The sequence below is a fragment of the Biomphalaria glabrata genome, chromosome 13 (assembly GCF_947242115.1).
Source record: "Biomphalaria glabrata chromosome 13, xgBioGlab47.1, whole genome shotgun sequence".
Classification (NCBI taxonomy): Eukaryota; Metazoa; Mollusca; class Gastropoda; family Planorbidae; genus Biomphalaria; species Biomphalaria glabrata.
Window position 1 is genome coordinate 37,401,041 of NC_074723.1, and position 21,162 is coordinate 37,422,202.

The window sequence follows — 21,162 nt, forward strand, 5'->3', positions numbered from 1 at the left end:
AGGAAGACAAAGGATAATGTTGAATTAGTTATGAATGAATGAGGGGGCAGAAAGATTCCACTGAACATTTAATACGATGACTGTTCAAAGTGAAGAATGATCTGTAAATAATGTGACAAGAGATTGCAACACACATTCATATCATTTATAGTACACGTGCGGGTCGTGCGTATCTCAGTAATACTATCCCTTAATTAACATGAACCCGTATTACGTCGCCTATCGGCCAAGCCCCAACATTGCTAGCTGAGCGATATTTCCACTCTGGCTCTCTGAACCAGCACCTAGCAGTTCTTGCAAACGGAATGAATTATTTACACAGCGACGAGCCAAGGCGTGCAGTTAAACAACGAAGTTCAGCACCAAGCCCCAAAGACGGGAAAAAAGAAGGACGTCATCAAACACACAGCAACCAAGAGGGATCACCAAATTGCGTGCACACACACCAATACACAGAATTCGTTCTCACAGAATACAGCCTACGCATCAGCGACAAAATGTAGAACTTAGCCGACATGAGGAGCCATCACTGGCGAAGACCTGCTCCAGTAAGTTCAGTCATCATAAAGATTTATATGGCTCCCAAGCTGAAAAAAGAAGATTGGGCATCAGAAATAGACCTTTTTATCTCTTGCACTTGAAATGAGATTGTAACATTTTAACTTTGAGTGTGTCCATGAAATCTGTCATTAATTAATAATTTACATGCATATGTATTTATCACATCAAATCATCATTAGATTTAATTCCATTTTAATTCTGTGTGGCTCTTACTTTAACAAGCTATGCACAAGTTATGTCGTCGTGTTGAAATTGTGTATGTGTTGTTCACATCTGACAACTCGATATCGGACTTATTGTTTTCACTTTCAATAACGTTTTGGTCTTAGCTTAGGTTACTACAATCGAGTTGTTCCATTGCAAGTCAAAAGTCTAGGTCAGTGATCAATGCTGGGGGTGAAAATAAAAGTGGGTTCCAGAGAGAGAGAGAAGAAAGGAAAGAGAATGATAGCGATCCGTTCCGATTCAGTAGGCTATTAACAGATACTGGTATTGACTGCCAAAAATAGGTGGATGGTTGAAATGCGTCCAGTTTATTAGAAGTTTAAAAGGAGAGAATGTCCCGGCATAACTAGACAGTCACAGGTCGGTGTGTTATAGTAGTAATACTAGTTATTTACACTAATTAATTATTGCATAGGCTAACCAGCTAGAAGCCTGTAGAATGAAAGTTTTCAATGATATGTTTTTCGAAAGTAATATTGCTTCTAAATTACGTGGCATTGTTGTGTCCTAGTTGAGTTAGAGTAGTGATGCCCAAAATAAGGCCCGCGGGCCAGATCCGGCCCACGAAGTGGTTCCATCCGGCCCGCCGAAATGACGGCTCTCCAAAAAGGTTGATAAAGTTATTTTTACATACATTAGAGTCCTAACTTTTTCTCTGATGGATTGGTGCCATGACCTTTAACATTGTGTTTATGAAATGGGACTAGATGTATAATCTAACAGGAAAAGTGAACTGATCTTTACTTTGTTGTGGAACATGATAATAAGCCAATGTCTTTGATTTGTAAAGAAAGTGAAGAAACTAATGCAGAAAGAGTTTACAAAAAGTATATAAAAATTAAACACTTAACCCAAAAAGTAAGCAGACAGCTGCAGAGTGAATACATAAACAACGTAATATCTAAAGATAACAACAAAAACCTATGGTCATACATTAAGTCTAAGAAAATGGAAACAACAGGCGTAGCGCCATTAAAAGATGAACATAACATAATACATAATGATAATGAAACTAAAGCAAACATTCTAAACAAATACTTTGCATCAGCATTCTCAGCCCCAGGAGACAAAGACATATTACTGAATTTGAACCAAGTAGACAACATAGAAGATATAGTAGTACAAGAAAATGGAATTCAAAAACTATTAGCCAACACCAAACCAAATAAAGCTTCTGGACCTGATGGTATTCCAGCTAGATTACTCAAAGAAATAAGTAATGAGCTAGCCCCAGTGTTCAAAATACTCTTTCAGGCTTCACTTAACCAGGGCAGAGTACCAAAGGACTGGAAAGAAGCTAATGTCACCCCCCTATTTAAAAAAGGAGAAAAATCTGACCCAGGGAACTACAGACCAGTATCACTTACCAGCATCACATGTAAAATCCTAGAACACATAATATGTAGCAACATCATAAACCACTTAGACAAACATAATGTCCTCACACCATACCAACATGGCTTTAGGAAATATAGATCATGTGAAACACAACTAATAGGACTAATTGATGATTTTTCAAAAGGTTTAGATAATAGTGAACAAATAGATGCTATCTTACTAGATTTTTCTAAGGCTTTTGACAAAGTTCACCACCATAGTTTGCTTAAAAAATTAAAATATTTCGGCATTAATGGTCCACTGCATCAGTGGATTAAAGACTTTCTGATAGGGAGAGAACAAACTGTAATAATAAATGGCTCTAAATCAACACCGATAACAGTAAACTCAGGTGTACCTCAAGGTACAGTCTTGGGTCCACTACTATTTTTAATTTACATAAATGACTTACCAAATTGCATTAGTTCAGGAACAAAAGTAAGATTATTTGCAGACGATTGCATAATATATAGAACAATAAAAACAACACAAGACACAGATATTTTACAAAGAGAATTAGATGAATTACAGAAATGGGAATCAAATTGGAGCATGTCTTTCCACCCAGAAAAATGTCAGTTGTTAAGAGTAACAAAAAAACTAAAACAAATTAATTCCACTTATCTTATTCATGGCAAACCAGTATCACAGACTAAAAACGCAAAATACCTAGGTGTTATAATAAATGAAAAACTATCATGGAATCCACATATTGATGAAACTACAAAAAAATCAAACAAAGCATTAGGATTTATTAAAAGAAATTTCTATAAATCAAATAAGAACATAAAACTAAAATGTTACTTAACCTTGGTTAGGCCAATAATAGAATATGCATCCTCCGTTTGGGACCCCTCAACTCAAGAAAACATTAAGAAACTGGAACAGACACAAAATAGAGCAGTGAGATTCATAACAAACGAATATTCACATTTGACTAGAGTAACACCTTTAGTAAAATCACTAAATTTAGAAAGCCTTAAGGACAGAAGGCTCAAAAGTAAAGTAGCAATCATACATAAAACACTGAACCATAATCTTCAAATACAAAAACAAAATTTAATAAAATACTCTGAAAGACACAAAGATAAAGGCACATTCCTCGTCCCATATGCTAGGACAAATTTGTACAAATACTCCTTCTTCCCTAGTGCTATTAGAGCATGGAATGGGTTGCCTGAGCTAGCCAGGAAAACCAGTGACTTGGCAGAATTTAAGTCATTGGTTAATATGCATGACTAAATGCATGACGCGTAGGACGTAATCATCTTCTTTTTTGAAGTAACGTCTGTATTATATAAGATAAGATAAGATAAAGAAAGTGTGGCTCTTTAAACAGCAAACAAATATGGCAGCATTCTTGATTTGAGCCTCGAATAAAATATTGTTAAACTACACCTAGAGATGGAAGAATTGAATAGTTGCCAAAAGAGATAAGAAAATGAGTCGGTGGTTAAGCTAGATAGAATGCTGCTCCCATTGTAAGTAGAGAAATGAAGCCATTGTTCCGAAGGGTAGAAAAGTAGATAAACTTCAAACATCTCCTTAATTAATGTAAGTGAGCTAGATCCACGGGATTCTAATAAAATAGTTTTAGTTCCATATCATTACGTTTTTTGTATCTTTTCGGTCATGTGGCCCGCAACACGAGTGTCAGAAATGAAAATGGCCCGCAGGTCGAATTAGGCTGGGCATCACTGAGTTAGAGAGTATGTTAGCTTTGGTAGATTATATTGTGCATTGTTTTTAGCGCTGGTTAAAGGAGTGACAGTGACAATGACGAATGACGCAGGAGAATAGGCGAACAAGGAAGAACGATATGGCGATAGCTTAGAAGAAGGTTGATTAGAATTAGAGATATTTAAATAACGACGGATAAGTAGACAAGACAGGCATCCCAAGTGTTAATGAATGCATCATTTATAGTAGTAGAAAGTCTTGAGTACGTTCATCTTATTAGTTGTAATGTTCTTTGGCTAATGTACAATAGTTGATGAAATAGTAGTGGATTTGCATAACACCCAAGATACTATCCAGAACAGCATGTGTGGATTCAGAGGAGTCTCTATCTAAACACTGGGAAAACACTATGTAGAATTGATTTACCTTGCGTTTAATGTTTTCAAATTCAATTCAATACTTAAATGATTCAGCGATAAACAAAAAAATAAATGACTTGTACGAATAGAATAGCGACTTACATTTAAGTATTATCCTTGAATAAATAAAACACAATGATGATAATAATCCACCATAGCTGGGCCTGTCTTAGATAAGTAGAGTCCCTAGGCGATGTGATTTGGTGGCCTCAAATAAAATAGAGAAATAAAAAAGAAACAGCGAAAAATTAAAATTATGCAATTTTATATATATATATATATTATATATATATATATGTATATATATATTTATAGATAGAGAGATAGATTGATAACTCTTTTTCAAGCTGTAAGGAAAGTCGCCCTGAATCTTGGAAAATCGATCTTCTCTGTCTTAGAAAAGTTGTGTTCAATATTTAAAAATAATGTAAACTCATTTTTCCTGATTTTTATTAGAATGGGCTACTAATCACAGAACTATATATCTAGACGAATCTATAACATAAAGCCATTTCCTTTTAATTTCCATGGAGAAGACAACATAGGCCATTACAACAATCCTCAATCTAGATTATAAATTTTTCAAGCCTGTTGTTTTAAATCATTTTTTTTATATTGTACATTTAAATAATGAAGATCTAGATATGTTTGGAAATAGTCTAATTATGAGACAAATGTGCTCGCATTTTCAATGTCCAATTACTGGGACTAAACTTTCCTAAGACAGAGAGGGATTACTTTTTTTAGGCTAGTCTCAAACTAAACTTTCCAAAGACAGAGAGATATTACTTTCTTTAGTCTAGTCTTGTAATCGTTCTCATCTCTTAAATGATTTCCACTACCGGTAGCCTACTTCCACCACACCTTGGCCTTTGATGATAAGTTATCAGCGGCATGGTCATAATTATTCTAATCGTTCTCCTCTCTCAAAAGATTTCCACTACTTCCACCACACTTTTGCCTTTGATCATTACGTCATGTATATCCCTTATAACCACAAGAAGCCCTGTAGCTAAGTACACACCCAGATGTACAACTCATCAAGAATGTGAAGTGGAAGAGGAAACAATATAAACGCATTTATAACATGTCAAAAAATATTTAAAAGCATTTAAAATATTCATATTTATATATTAGATGAAATGAGGGCTTAAAGCCAAAGCCTTAACTGCACAATTAAACAATGAATAACAAAAAATATTTAATTGGGGATGAAATTATTGGTCACCATTTTTGTACCGATATGTTATTCATTATTTATTATTTCTTTATGTTGCAGATTCCTTAAATAAGCCAACATGTGAGATAAATGGTTAAAGCAATGAAAAGAGGGAAAGGATGGACCCCTGATGTGTATGACTTTGTGGACAGCACACATTTTATTGATGCAAACTTTGATGATATAATGAAAAATCTGAAACCCTCAGCTATTCCTACAATATTTCAGGTGATACTTAATGTAGAAAATGTTAATTTTAGACTTCTATGTGAGTTTGAATTGGTTTTACATTTAACTATTTAAAAAAAATGACTGCTCATGTATCCCAGTATAGTATTTGAAGCAAAGTAGAAATAACAGCGAGTATTTTCAGTATTGTCTAAATAAATGTTTGACTAGTATATAGTTGACTATTGGGGGAAGGGAGTTGGAGTGTTGAGGAGATGGAGCATTGAGGAGATGGAGTGTTGAGGAGATGGAGCATTGAGGAGCTGGAGCATTGAGGAGCTGGAGTGTTGAGGAGATGGAGTATTGAGGAGTTGGAGTGTTGAGGAGATGGAGTGTTGAGGAGATGGAGTGTTGAGGAGATGGAGTGTTGAGGAGCTGGAGTGTTGAGGAGATGGAGTATTGAGGAGATGGAGCATTGAGGAGATGGAGTGTTGAGATGGAGCATTGAGGAGATGGAGTGTTGAGGAGATGGAGTGTTGAGGAGATGGAGTGTTGAGGAGATGGAGTGTTGAGGAGATGGAGTATTGAGGAGTTGGAGTGTTGAGGAGATGGAGTGTTGAGATGGAGCATTGAGGAGATGGAGCATTGAGGAGATGGAGTGTTGAGGAGATGGAGTGTTGAGGAGATGGAGTGTTGAGGAGCTGGAGTGTTGAGGAGATGGAGTGTTGAGGAGCTGAGTGTTGAAGAGATGGAGTGTTGAGGAGATGGAGTGTTGAGGAGATGGAGTGTTGAGGAGATGGAGTATTGAGGAGTTGGAGTGTTGAGGAGATGGAGCATTGAGGAGATGGAGTGTTGAGGAGATGGAGCGTTGAGGAGATGGAGTGTTGAGATGGAGCATTGAGGAGATGGAGCATTGAGGAGATGGAGTGTTGAGGAGATGGAGTTTTGAGAAGGAGTGTTGAGGAGATGGAGTGTTGAGGAGATGGAGCATTGAGGAGTTGGAGCATTGAGGAGATGGAGTGTTGAGGAGATGGAGTATTGAGGAGATGGAGTGTTGAGGAGATGAAGTATTTACAGAAACAGGAAACTTGTTCTATTCTAAAGTCACTAAAAGAAAGCCTTTACTTTTATTTTGTTTAGTTTTGTAATTATTTTTTCTCTTTTGTTAAACAAATTTGAACAGAATTTTTTAAATACTCATTTGGTAATCAACTGTGAATTTTATTAACCGGGATATAGGCTAATTGATTCATACTATTTGATATCTATCTTGTAATTTTGCTTTCCTCTGCTATGCTGTTTTTTTTTATTTACACATTTTATCTCATATTGTTTGAGATCTATCTGTGATCTATATTATCTTGTTTAAGATCTATCTGATCTAATTTGTGATCTATCTTGTTTGAGATTTAAAAGATCTAATTTGTGATCTATATTATCTTTTTATGAGATCATTATTTTCATATTTGAGATCTCTCTTAGCTTCTGCAAATAGAATTTCAAGAGATGATGATATTTATATTAAGCCCTTCTTGCATTTATTTCTTCCAGAATGTCCAAAAGATTAGTCAGCTAAGGAGCCTAAAATGTTGGCCTGTTTACAAATGTGAGATCTTCCTTGACTACACAAGTACCTTACAGAAGAAGGCTACTCACTTGTGTTTGGATATGTCAGCTGTTTTGGTAATAAATCAAGTGTTGTTTTTTCTACTATCTCTAATGTTTGTAGGTTCTAAAGTTAGAAAGTGTTGTTGTTTTTTAATGCCACATTGCCTGTCAAGTCTGTTTAGTTTTTATTTATTCTTTTTTTTATACAGTCCCTGTGGCCCTTTTCAAGCATGACAGATACTATTCTAAGCAGCTTTTTTCTCTGGAAATTATTCAACCACAGAAGCAGTGAGGGATATCTGAAATCCATTGCTTACTAGTCTAGAAAGACTTCCATCCATTGAGTGATAAAAGATTAAGTGTACACAACTTTTAGTAGTCACCACATAACACATTTTGATGCTCAAGACAATACTGTTCATGAACGGTTTATTTTTCTTTATGCTGAGAGTGTCCAAGAAGGAAAAGGTCAAAGGTTAATTGGACAAACAAGTTAATAAACTTTGTCTTTGAATCTGAAATTGTAGAACTTGTAGAGAAAAAAAAACAACTAAGTGTTTTTTTTAATTTACCAGGTACCAGGTACCTACTATTCATTTACTTTGACTGTTGACTTTAAGTTAGAAATTAAGGAAAGATTTCTTTGAGCTATATTTGTCAATGACCATAGGCATTAAGAGAGTTGACACCTCATTTTACTTTTCAACAAGATGATGTCTTAAAGAAATTAAGAGCTTTTGATGGAATTCTGTGGTTGAATAACATAAGGAATAATCACAGGATTCCATCAAAATCATTGCAATTTGAACATTGTTGGTAGTGTCAATGTTATCAAGTTTACATAAAGTATTTAAGTATAGTTCTTGGTGTTATTACATTATTCATTTTCTAGTGACCAGGCAGTGTTTTATACCATGAATGAATATCTGTTGTAAGAGATTTAAGGTATACAACTCCATCAATAATATCTTTGACAATAAAATATTTTGATCAAGTTTATATTTGTGGAACAGAATATGCTAATGTGTTAAATGTACATTTTTCTTTTTTTTTTTTGGAATAACAACTGATATTTAGTTTTATTTAGTATTTTTCTACAGTAGATGCACTGTCATACTAAATAGAAATTTTAAAAAATTATAATAACTTCTAATCAAATTGTCTCCCTTTTAAAATCAAATATCTAAATGAATCATGCTACTTTGATTCTACACTATCTACAGGACTACCAATGTACATTAGTTTTGAACAAAAAGTTGCTAACTTTAAATAATTGATTAACTCATTTTGATATTTATGTATACCTTGTAATAAAAGTGGCATTCATTTTACAATTTCATTTTTTTTTTATTGTAACTGGTCTGTGTTAATTTCTTTTTTTTTTTTCAAATTACTTTGTATTGCCTATATGGGGAAATGGTATTTCTTGTGTTTCTTTGCTCAGCAAAAACAAATCAGGATTTGAACTGCATTGGCTAGAGAGGATTTCAGTCTCTCAGGCTGCAACTTAAATGAAGTCTGATGTGATTTTATTCTTTAAAAGTTGTATGGATGTCTTTAAGCTACATAACTTATCCTAGTCCAATGTGTTGATTGACATAGTTACCAGGTACTGGTACTAAAAAAATTGCAGCTTTTATCCTCCCCTTCCAGCAACCCTTAGATCTAGTTTTTCTAAATTTCTAGTAGTTTAATAGTGCTTTTCCATATGTCGTTAAAAAGTTATGTTAAAAGTTAACAGGTTTCTTTAGCTAATTGCTTTGTAACAATATTTGTTTTTGAGCAAATTTTTAGCAAATCTCAAACTTTGATCTGATTCTATGGCCTCCTTCAGTCACAAAGCTGCTATGGATCATCTCATTTTTTAAACATTAGCTATGAATCATTTTCCTGACATTAGTTGTGGTTGCAATGATGTCACCCACACAGCTATATATTTGAAGGAATGGAATATGCCAATACAGTTTGGGATCAATGGCATCGTAGGCTCTGCCTGGGAGTAGCACTGTATGCTGCTAACTGAATGGTTGACTCCTGATTTTTCCCTCAAAGGCTTTCCCATGTTGGTTTTAGCTGCAGACTTTGCAATCTGTAGGGCAGATGATATAAAGGTCATCTGTTTTTGTGTCCCATGGTCGGCACTATGACCAACTGTCTTTACCTTTCCCTAACAAATGCCAGGAACCCATTGGAACCAGGTGTACTCAAAGGTGCCTAATAGTCCTAAAATTAAAAATCCCAGTCTTCAAACCCTGGACCCATATTTGGAAGCCAAGTATTTCACCGCTCAGTCACCTCACCTCCAAGTGAATTATATAGAAGCTTTTCACTGTTTGCTCAACTTTCATTCTACAACTAAAACAAGGTAATTATGTATTGTTAGGGACAGGGGTGGTCTCAATGCTGTCTGGAATGATTCAAGAGAATATTAGTATTATGTTAGCATGGCAGGGCCCAAGGTCATGTCTAGTCTGCACTAACAAGAAGTTACAGTTGCCAGAAGGTCAACTGGGTGGGTTGTATCTGTGACCAAAGAAATCAAGAAAGAGAAGAAATAACAAAATGATACTTTAATTCAAATGAGCAAAGCAGCAGTTACAAAACACTGCAGATAAAAAAACAAAAAAATTAGGAAAAGATCTAGTACATAAACATTAGAAGTGGCCATCATTTTAAAACAAACTTTAAAAAAACAAACTGCCAATTATTTTGACTTGTTTCAATTAGAAAAATAATGTACCATAATATATAACTATATATATAAAGTAGCTTTACATATAGAAAAAAAAAACAAATTCTGAAACTTAAAGGCAGTTCCAAGTACAGAATAATTAAAACTGACACACTCTGGTCAACAGTACAGGAAACAGCATCGCCCTAACCCATATAATAATAGGCAGAAGTATAAGCATACAGCTTAGCACTAGTCTACAAAAGTAGCAAAAATAAAAATACATAAAAATAGCTCTGAGAGCATCAGTTCACAATTATAAAAAAATGCTTGCATGACCTGTTAATAAAGTCTAGGTCTACTGTTTGTTTTCTTGGTTTTACATGTGTTCCATGAGAAATAGAGATTACATCCTAGCCCTAACCAGGACAGTGAGTGTTCATACCAGAGACTATGGATAGTGGATACCCCCATGATCACCATTAGATAAGACAAAGTGAATTAGTATTTGAAAGTTTTAATTAAATAGACTATGGGGATGAACTCCATGCTATAGTGAAGTCTGAAATATTAAATATTAATATAATCTTTGTTTATGAAACAATTTCTTATTTATGATTTCAGACTAAAACTTAAAATGCATTCATAGCAACACACAAACACATTCATATTAATAACATCATAGAAAATGCTAACAGTTTTATTTTAAATATAATATAACATATTATAATTGATCTAAATAATGTCAAGTCACTATTTACACTATAAAAAGCATAGAACAAATTGTGCATGGATGTGACACTAATGAACATTAATATGATAGCACACAAAAGCAGGGGAGATAATAAATTGAATTAAAAGCATAATGTAGCAAGGCTTTGGTGTTGTGACTCCAATAATAATAATGATAATATACCACAGCCCCCCTCCCTGCTCCAAAACAAAAAAGATAAAAACATTTCACTGAAACAACAAGAAAATTGAGGGGAAAAAAAGGAATATTAAAAAGAACAATGACTGGACTGAATGACAAGATTTACCTAAATATAGAACAAGATACAAATCAATTATGGTGATTCCACCCAAATAGTTATTACAAAGTACATCACTTGTACCTATATTAGAAATGATTGTTCTATTCATTGTCATCTGTTAGGTTTTCTGACTTTGCGAACACTTCTTGTAATGTAACCTCTTTTTTTTCTTCTTCTTCTAGCCAGCTTTATTGCTGCTGAGCTGTCAGCTCTTTTGCAGACTGTGCCAAGGAAAAAAAGTGTGCTGTTTTCTCCAGTTGTTCAGCACTGCCGTACAGGGTGTTGGTTATGTTGGGCTGTAGTGGAAGTAGGGTCTGCCTAAGGTGGATTAGGGAGGGGCATTCAAAGAGGATATGGTTTACGGTTTCAAAGGGGTGGGCACAGTGTCTGCAAAGGAGGAGTTGTGTGGAGTTTATTTTGTTCAGGTGGTAATTTAATAGTGGAGTGTGTCCTGTTCTTAGTTGGAAAATTGTAGATTGTTCTTTGCAGGGGAGGAAGTTAATACTGTCCAGTTTGTTAGGCGTAGTCATTTCTTTGTACATGGCTCTGCCTGTGTTTCCTGATGCCCATTGGTTGAGCCACTCCTCTTTGTGATTGTTGACTAACATTGACCTTAGGGTGAGGTAGTTAACAGGTCTATCTGGTTGTTCCATAGATGAACCTGCCTTTGATAGCTTATCTGCTTTTTCATTTCCCATGATGCCAATATGTCCAGGGATCCACTGTAGTGTGATATTGATATTTAATTTTGATATCATCTGATGGATTATCACAATGAGTGTTGTCAACTCTCTTGGGCTGTTTGAGGTGCTGCTGTTAAGTGCTTGCAGAGTGGATTGGGAGTCTGTAAAGACAACAATATCTGATGGTGGTTGCACTCCTTCATATAATTTGTTTTCCACTGTCTGTAGTGCTATGGTAATGTAAAATAAAGTAGGTGACCACGGGTACTCAGCCTGAGGTTGGGAGAAGATCTGAATTTGAAGTAGCATTAGGGAAATGTTCAGTTCTTTCAGATGCAGGTTCCCTCACAAAAAAGGCTCTAAATGATGGTAGAAAAGGAAACAATCTCTAATGTATCTACTGTGTCTGTGTCTTTGCCTCTAGGAATTGTTTTCCCTCTCAAGATGTTCACTGTAAAGAGAACAAAAATTGATCAAAACATTTTCATAGTCAGTGAAACACAAAACTTGGCAAAGCTTTACTTAGGGGTTTAGTATAAAAAAAATATTAATTGATATACATAGCTTTGCTTACCTTTTTATTCCATACATCTCTTGATCAATATTTTGGTTTACATTTCATCTTCATGTCAGTCTACATCTTCATCATGTCGGCCTACATCTTCATCATGTTGGTCTACATCTTCATCATGCTGGTCTACATCTTCATCATGCTGGTCTACATCTTCATCATGTTGGTCTACATCTTCATGTTGGTCTACATCTTCATCATGTTGGTCTACATCTTCATCATGTTGGTCTAAATAAGAATAAGAAAAACGTTTGCCTTGAAAAGGGAAAAAAAAAATTCTATTGCTTTTCTTTTCATGTTCAATAAAACTATTCTGATGATGCAGCTTTATGTTTTAACTTAGTATTTTATGAATAAACTTTAAAGAAAAAAAATACATTCAAGACACCTACTACAGCAGCAAAGAATAACTACCCAAATTAAGTGAAAAAAAAATTTAAGTTTTATTAAGCCTTTAAATTCTAAGGAATTTATTGAAGATTTTCAATTATGCCTAAAAAAAATAAATAATTAGCTATTTAGTGTATCTAATGTACAGAATACAGAAAGCTTTAATATTTAGAGTGAAAATTCTGCTATAAAGTTTGTGCTTTTCTAGAAAATAAAATCACAACTTTTTAAGTTCTTTTGCTTGTAGTCCAAACTAATTTGTTTTGTTTAGTTGGCAATAGCAATCTTTCCAAATAGCTACAGAGACTGTCTAGATTGTTTCAAATTCTCTAGGTTTATTCTTTTTATATATTCTTTTATTTGATCTCACTTTCTTTATATTGCTTCAGCCAATCTCTATATTGTTTGCTCTCCTTTTTCTATCCTTATGTATAGTATTTCTTTTAGAATGTACATAAAAATCAAAATGTAAGCAAAGAGCAAATTATCAAGTTTAAAATTCCCACGAGATAAGATCCAAACAAATGAAAATTCAGTTTGATTACAATTATCCTTAGGATTACCACTATAACAATGACAATATAGATGCAAACAGGAACAACATTCACACACAAAACATATAAACACTCAGTCTTATACAGCCAGTGCTTAATGAACTAAGTTTCTCAGTGATGTGACAAATGACTATGAAACACACTGACAGAAAGTAGAGTAAAAGAATAATAAAATCTTTCTGTTCTAGCCTTAATGAAGAGGAGGCGACCACTTTATCCAGATCTGATGTAACTGGTTTAGTGGCTGCAGATCGTCCTCAAGAATGCATAAATGAGAACAGATAATGTTTCAACATTACTTACATGTACACTGCACTTGCTTGATATTCTTGTCAAATGTTTGACATGTTTTGAATGTTTCTTGAGAGCTGAAGGGAATCTACTTCCTTGACCAAATGTCCAGCAGAATAAATATCAGGCAAGATATGAGCATCAAGATGACCACACACAGTCCAGCACATATATCACATGACCAGGCAGCCATCCTTTCTTATGAGAAGACAAAGTCTTAGTGTAGTGACCTCTTTTGCTTGAATTTTTTCTTGTAACTTAGTGCACAAAATAATTGAGAACTGAAATGACTTCAACAAAATATTATGAAAATCTAGGAGAAAAAAAAATGCTAAGTAGAGGAAAAATGACAATTATAATACACATTTTGTTAATGTTTTATTTCATGTCAGTTCTCTGCAATTCTATAGAATTTGAAGAGTTAGAGCATGAATGAGATGATAATTCCCCTCTCCCTTTTCAAGTTAGTTGTTAGTAACACCAGGTTAGTAGCAACAAAATCATGTAGAAATAGACATGGCTTTATTTAATTTAGTCTGACTGTTGTTGACTTGTAGCAACAACTGCTGGTAGGCAACTAAACTGTTGAAGGCATAATATATCTTAGCTAATAAGAACTTGAACAACTTCCTTGTGAACGAAATAACATTTATAATACTTGTGATCACATGAAATAAATGTAGTAGACTTAAGTAATAAAATTTCTTACAATCTAACTCACTACAATAACACAACCTTTCAGTCTTACATTCTGGAGTCATCTCCCCTAAGACCAAGTGACGACAATGCCACTTTTGCATCATTCACATCCAATCGCTAACCTCTTTCCACAGTCACCATAAAAACACACACTCCATAACACTTCTGCTTGTCCAACATTCTTTCACTGAATCAAGCCACAAGCATCCTACTTGTCCATATGTTAGACTCTGCAATGACCAAGTTTTTAATCATACTAGTTACATTTAGCAGACACTCTGGCACATATTGGAAATAATAGTGCAAATATTATGACTAATCAAGCTTTAAAAAACTCTAAATTAGATTCTTATTTCTGTACCTTGATATCTGTCAACAAAAACAACTGATACATTTGAACCTAAGGAAGAACAAAAAGAATCTGAAATATAAAGTTGTGTAACAAAAAACTTGAAAGAGTTCAAGGTAACAAAACTTAATATATAGATATAAATTGTAGATATAGGCGAGAACCTAAAAAATTGGAATTTAATTTTGTAGCTTGATATCTGTTAACAAAAAATTAAACTTCAGTAAAAAGAAGTGTGATTAAACATTTCAAATATTTAAATTCATATGTTGCTAATGAAACTGAAAAAAAAAAGTGGTTCTGGGAGTAATAAGCAGGACTACACATTTGTAAAAACACTGCAGATTATATATAATATATAATAACCATAATCATATATATTTATAATGGTAATCAAAACTAACATAATATAATATAATATATATATATAGAGAGAGAGAGAGTTGAATGAATACTTGATGTGCCCCAACAGTTAATAGGACACTTGAGGTGCCACATAAGTTAAAAGGACAAGCAGTTGTTAGGACACTTGTGGTGCCCCAACAACTGATAGGACAAACATGAGGTGAACAACAGTTGGTATGATGGATGAGGTGCCCAACAATTGATAGGACACTTAGAGTGCCCCAACAATAAGACCATTGAGTTGTTAGGATGAATGAGATGCCCCATGATAGGATACTTTAGGTACCCCAACAGTTAATAGGAGACTTGTGGTGACCTAACATTTGGTAGGAAAGAAGAGGTGCCTTACCAACTGATAGGATACTTGAAGTGCCCTACCAAACAATAGAACAAGAGGTGCCCTACAAATTGATAGGACACTAGAGGTGCTCTACCAATTGATAGGATACTTGAGGTGCCCTACCAATTGATAGGATATTGAGGTGCCCCATCAGTTATAAGGACATTTGAGGTGCCTAAAAAGTGTTGAAACACTTGTGGTGCCCCAACAGCTGATTGGACAAACTTGAGGTGGACAACAGTTGGTATGATCGATGAGGTGCCTAACAATTGATAGGACACTTGGAGTGCCCAAACAATTGATAGAACACTTGGAGTGCCCAAACAATTGATAGAACACTTGGAGTGCCCAAAAATAAGATTATTGAAGTGCCCAACAGTTGTTAGGATAAATGAGATGCCCCAACAAATGATAGGACATTTGAAGTGCTTCAACAATAGATACGATACCTATAGTGCCTCAAGTTAAAAGGATATTTGAGGTGCCCAAACAGTCATTAGGACACTTGTGGTGCCCCAATAGCTGACAGGACACACTTGAGGTGCCCAACAGTTGGTATGAGGGATGAAGTATTCCAACAATTGATGACCATATAGGTGCCCAACAGTTGGAAGGTATTGATATTTTTGGTTTTTGGCACATCAGCACAATTAAGGCTATGTCATGCCCATAATCTCTCAAGGGTTTTTCCCCCTTCATAGCTCAAGAGCTAAGTTTTATACAGTTGGGTCATTAAAAACAAGATTCATTCACAGCTCAGATGGTGAAAATAGTAAACATTTACATAAATTAATAAAAATCTATTTTTAATATTATATTATCACAATTGCATTGCCCTATCACAAATCAAAAGGATGAAAAAGGTGCCCCAAAAATCGACCAGACACTTCAGGTGCACCAACAATTAATTAGTAAATAGTATATTGAAGTTGGACAGTGATTGTAAATTTTGACACAGGCAGACAATATTTTTATGCCAATGTATATTATATATCTCATCAAGTAATAGTCAGTAATTTTGTGCAGTACAAGTATATATATTGCATTGAAGTTGAACTGTAATTGTAAAATTTAACCCAGGCAGACAGTACATTTGTGTATATTATATATCTCATTAGTAAATAGTATGTAAACACTCGTAGACAGATGAAGTCAATAATTTCATGCCAATGTATATTATATATCTCATCAAGTAATAGTCAGTAATTTTGTACAGTACAAGTATATATATTGCATTGAAGTTGAACTGTAATTGTAAATTTTGACACAGGCAGACAGTACATTTGTGTATATTATATATCTCATTAGTAAATAGTATGTAAACACTTGTAGACAGTTGAAGGATGAAAAAGTGCCCCAAAAAATCAACCAGACACTTCAGGTGCACCAACAATTAATTAGTAAATAGTATATTGAAGTTGGACAGTGATTGTAAATTTTGACACAGGCAGACAATATTTTTATGCCAATGTATATTATATATCTCATCAAGTAATAGTCAGTAATTATGTGCAGTACAAGTATATATATTGCATTGAAGTTGAACTGCAATTGTAAATTTTGACACAGGCAGACAGTACATTTGTGTATATTATATATCTCATTAGTAAATAGTATGTAAACACTTGTAGACAGTTGAAGGATGAAAAAGTGCCCCAAAAAATCAACCAGACACTTCAGGTGCACCAACAATTAATTAGTAAATAGTATATTGAAGTTGGACAGTGATTGTACATTTTGACACAGGCAGACAATATTTTTATGCCAATGTATATTATATATCTCATCAAGTAATAGTCAGTAATTTTGTGCAGTACAAGTATATATATTGCATTGAAGTTGAACTGTAATTGTAAAATTTAACCCAGGCAGACAGTACATTTGTGTATATTATATATCTCATTAGTAAATAGTATGTAAACACTCCTAGACAGTTGAAGGATGAAAAAGTGCCCCAAAAAATCAACCAGACACTTCAGGTGCACCAACAATTAATTAGTAAATAGTATATTGAAGTTGGACAGTGATTGTACATTTTGACACAGGCAGACAATATTTTTATGCCAATGTATATTATATATCTCATCAAGTAATAGTCAGTAATTTTGTGCAGTACAAGTATATATATTGCATTGAAGTTGAACTGTAATTGTAAAATTTAACCCAGGCAGACAGTACATTTGTGTATATTATATATCTCATTAGTAAATAGTATGTAAACACTCCTAGACAGTTGAAGGATGAAAACGTGCCCCAAAAAATCAACCAGACACTTCAGGTGCACCAACAATTAATTAGTAAATAGTATATTGAAGTTGGACACTTATTGTAAATTTTGACACAGGCAGACAATATTTGTATGCCAATGTATATTATATATCTCATCAAGTAATAGTCAGTAATTATGTGCAGTACAAGTTGAAGTTGAACTGCAATTGTAAATTTTGACACAGGCAGACAGTACATTTGTGTATATTATATATCTCATTAGTAAACACTCCTAGACAGTTGAAAAATGATAAAGGTGCCCCAAAAATTGACCAGACACTTCAGTTGCACCAACAATTAATTAGTAAATAGTATATTGAAGTTGGACAGTGATTGTAAATAGTATGTAAACACTTGTAGACAGTTGAAGGATGAAAAAGTGCCCCAAAAAATCAACCAGACACTTCAGGTGCACCAACAAATAATTAGTAAATAGTATATTGAAGTTGGACAGTGATTGTAAATTTTGACACAGGCAGACAATATTTTTATGCCAATGTATATTATATATCTCATCAAGTAATAGTCAGTAATTTTGTGCATTACAAGTATATATATTGCATTGAAGTTGAACTGTAATTGTAAATTTTGACACAGTACATTTGTGTATATTATATATCTCATCAAATAATAGTAATTTTGTGCAGTACAAGTATATATATTGTATTGAAGTTGGACAGTAATTGTAAATTTGGACAAAGGCAGTAATTTTGTGCTGATGTATATTATACATCTCAAGTAATAGTCAGTAATTTTGTGCAGTAAAAGTATATATATTTATATATACATTCTATTGAAGTTGGACAGTGAAAAGATTAAGAAGCACTCTTCAAAGTGATGAGCTATATCAGTGCTAGTATTCAATGACATTACAGGAAGATAATCAGTATTGAAATATATTACTGATAATTTTGATTTTTATTTTTAATTTTTATGTTCTATATTTAGAAAGCTGTTGACAGTTTTGTTCTTGTCAAAATTTGGTATCACTGATATTGTGTCCTTGTTAAATTTTGTCTTTTTTCAATGTGTAAAAAAATATATATATATGATCAGAACATAAGGTTTTAGAGGTCGCAGATTTAACACTAGTAGATTTTTGTGTTTAGACTATTGTTTATTTTAATGTTTACACTGTATTAATATTGTGCACAATTTCTTGGGGTCTTTAAGTCATTTTTATTTATATTTGTAAGTATATATAGTATTTCTTGAAAATTTTCTGTCTTTTTTTCCTGCTGTGCTTGTTTGTTTTTATATTTTGCTTTTGGAACAGGATGTGCTTTAGGGTAAGAGAGTGAGGTCAATGTGTTGCTTGAATCCTCCTCAATTTAATCAAAGTTTTCAGTGCACTGAGTCATCATCATATCATCATTTATATAATTGTAACATTTTGGTATAAACTTTGTTACATTTTTTTTTTACATTATAATATTTTATTAATTTTGTTTTCTCTTTCTATATGACAAAATAATATATTGTAAAGACATAATAATTGATTATGACATTGATTATTAGATTGTTGACAATTTAGTGTGTTATGTTAATCACAATAGTATTGGCTTGATAATATTGTCAGTGATTGTAAACTATAAAAGATATTAGATATCATTATTATATTTAAAAAAAGTACAGAATGCATTGGTACATTTGATAAGTATTAATAGATACATGGATGGATATACTGAAGTAAAGAAAGTTGCTGAATTGTTTGGTCTTAAAGATGAAGAAAAGAAAGATGTTTTGACATAAATGGAAAGGAAAGAAAATCAAGTTGATATTTTAAAGAGTTGGCGAGAGCACAAAGAGAAGAGAGAAATGCAACTAGATGCTGAAAGAAATTAAAAGGAAGCAAAACCAGACAAAGAATCAGAAATTTAAAAAAAACAACTGAAAAATAAAAGCTGCAATTCCAAACAAGGGAGACAAAACAGAAACTACCAAGCGTGAACATATAGAGAATATTTACAAAGCACAAAGAGAAGAGAGAAATGCAGCTAGATGCTGAAAGAAATTAAAAGGAAGCAAAACCAGACAAAGAATCAGAAATTAAAAAAAAAAAAAACTGAAAAATAAAAGCTGCAATTCAAAACAAGGGAGACAAAACAGAAACTACCAAGCGAGAGCATAAAGAGAATATTTATAGGCAAAAAAATGAGGGTCCTTAAAGAAACTGATGAAATACTGAAGTTATTTTCAGACTATCTGTAAAACTTGCAATTACAATGAAGATACTTGTTCTAATATATTCATATGTAAACTAAGAGGCAAGACTTTGAGTGTTATTAACTCATTAATAGAGAGAACAAAGAAAGAAATGCATCCTGTTAAAAGCAATATTATTGGAATCTAGATCACCAAAGAGAAATTTATTATCAACATTAAAGACAAGAATCTAATTCTCCAAAAATATAATGTACCAAGAAATAGATAAGGAATTGGAAATCAGAATAGGTAACAAAGCAATAATGTTAATACAAATGAAGTTCCAACCTACAGTATATAATATTGAAGTAAAACTGGAATTTTTTCCAGCATATGTTAATGGTGTACTAGTGAAATATACCACAGTCACTAATGATAAACATGTTAAAACAAGATACTATGACAGGTATAACTAAGAAAATATAACAGGTATAACTAAGATAATATGACATGTAAAACTAAGGAAATAAGACAGGTAAAACTAAGAAAATATGACAGGTAAAACTAAGAAAATATGATGGGTAACAGTAAGAAAATTATGCTGGCAAAACAACAAGATATCATGTCCAATAGCATTTATTGACTGCCCATGGATAACAGAAAGAATCACAGCTATGGTGATGAAAAATGTTTGTCCCCTGATTATTGGAAATATTCACTGTTACCATGTTCATCTTTCACCTCACCAAAAAAGACTGCTTTTGGCATACGTTCATCACCCATATGGAATACATGCCCTGCCCAGCATAACTGTCAGACCAAAAGAAGTCTCTCTATTTATAAGACACAGAAGAGAGCACATGGTTGCATGCGGCTTCAGGGTGAGAACGCTAGAGGTCACTTACAAAGGCAATAATAACTACTGAATTGATGATAGAACTACTCCTGGCTACTCTCCATTTGAATTGATAATTGGATGCAATCCAAAGAGTCCTTTAACAATATTTTTTTAAAAGTTAATTGGAGGCTATATGTTATTAAAGAATGAATTTGAATTTGTAAATAAAGTAAGAGAAAACAGTTATTTTACTTCTAAAGTAGCAAGAGCTAATTCAGATAAGCAATGAAGAAGACAAAGGAACATAAAAAGTTAACACTGCAACATGAGAAGGCTGATAGAAGATTAAGTTTTTGTGTGGTTGGATTACTGGAAAAATTTAAAGATCTGAAATGGAACTTTATAATTATAAAAAAAAAATATGAAATGGAACTTTATAATTATAAAAAAAAAAAAAGTCAATTATATGATCAATATTCATGTCGATGGAAATGTGGTTCAGTCTTAGGTTTAGTACTATTTTTAATGTACATAAATAATTTACCAAATTGCATAAGTTCAGGAACAAAAGTCAGATTGTTTCCAGACAATTGAATAATATATAAAACAATAAAAACAACTCAAGATACAGAAATTTTACAAAGAAAATTAGATGAATTACAAAAAA

At 33.3% G+C, this 21,162-nt stretch overlaps 1 protein-coding gene and 1 long non-coding RNA gene across 15 annotated transcripts in view; one reads left to right on the forward strand and one right to left on the reverse strand.

The window, feature by feature from the left end:
• Positions 1-421: 421 nt before the first annotated feature.
• On the forward strand, positions 422-8,591 carry LOC129922529 (uncharacterized). 2 transcript variants are annotated; one of them, XM_056009090.1, is made up of 4 exons: positions 422-548; positions 5,542-5,709; positions 7,201-7,332; positions 7,467-8,591. In XM_056009090.1, the coding sequence occupies exons 2-4, from the start codon at positions 5,572-5,574 to the stop codon at positions 7,575-7,577; spliced, it is 381 nt and encodes a 126-aa protein (XP_055865065.1). In that variant the 5' UTR covers positions 422-548; positions 5,542-5,571; the 3' UTR covers positions 7,578-8,591. The 2 variants fall into 2 exon arrangements, with proteins under 2 accessions (XP_055865065.1, XP_055865064.1); XM_056009089.1 differs by lacking the exon at positions 422-548 and adding an exon at positions 946-1,146.
• A 1,221-nt stretch (positions 8,592-9,812) lies between these two features.
• Positions 9,813-21,162, reverse strand: part of LOC129922483 (uncharacterized) — a 28,740-nt gene continuing 17,390 nt past the window's right edge. For 5 of the 13 annotated variants that reach the window (XR_008774487.1, XR_008774483.1, XR_008774477.1 and 2 more), the window contains exons 6-9: positions 14,512-14,550; positions 13,464-13,741; positions 12,220-12,444; positions 9,813-12,096 (exon numbers count right to left, since the gene is read on the reverse strand). This is a non-coding gene — a long non-coding RNA (uncharacterized LOC129922483). Of the gene's footprint in view, positions 12,097-12,219; positions 12,445-13,463; positions 13,742-14,511; positions 14,572-21,162 lie in introns of all 13 variants that reach the window. The other 8 variants (XR_008774484.1, XR_008774482.1, XR_008774478.1 and 5 more) reach the window with 8 other exon arrangements.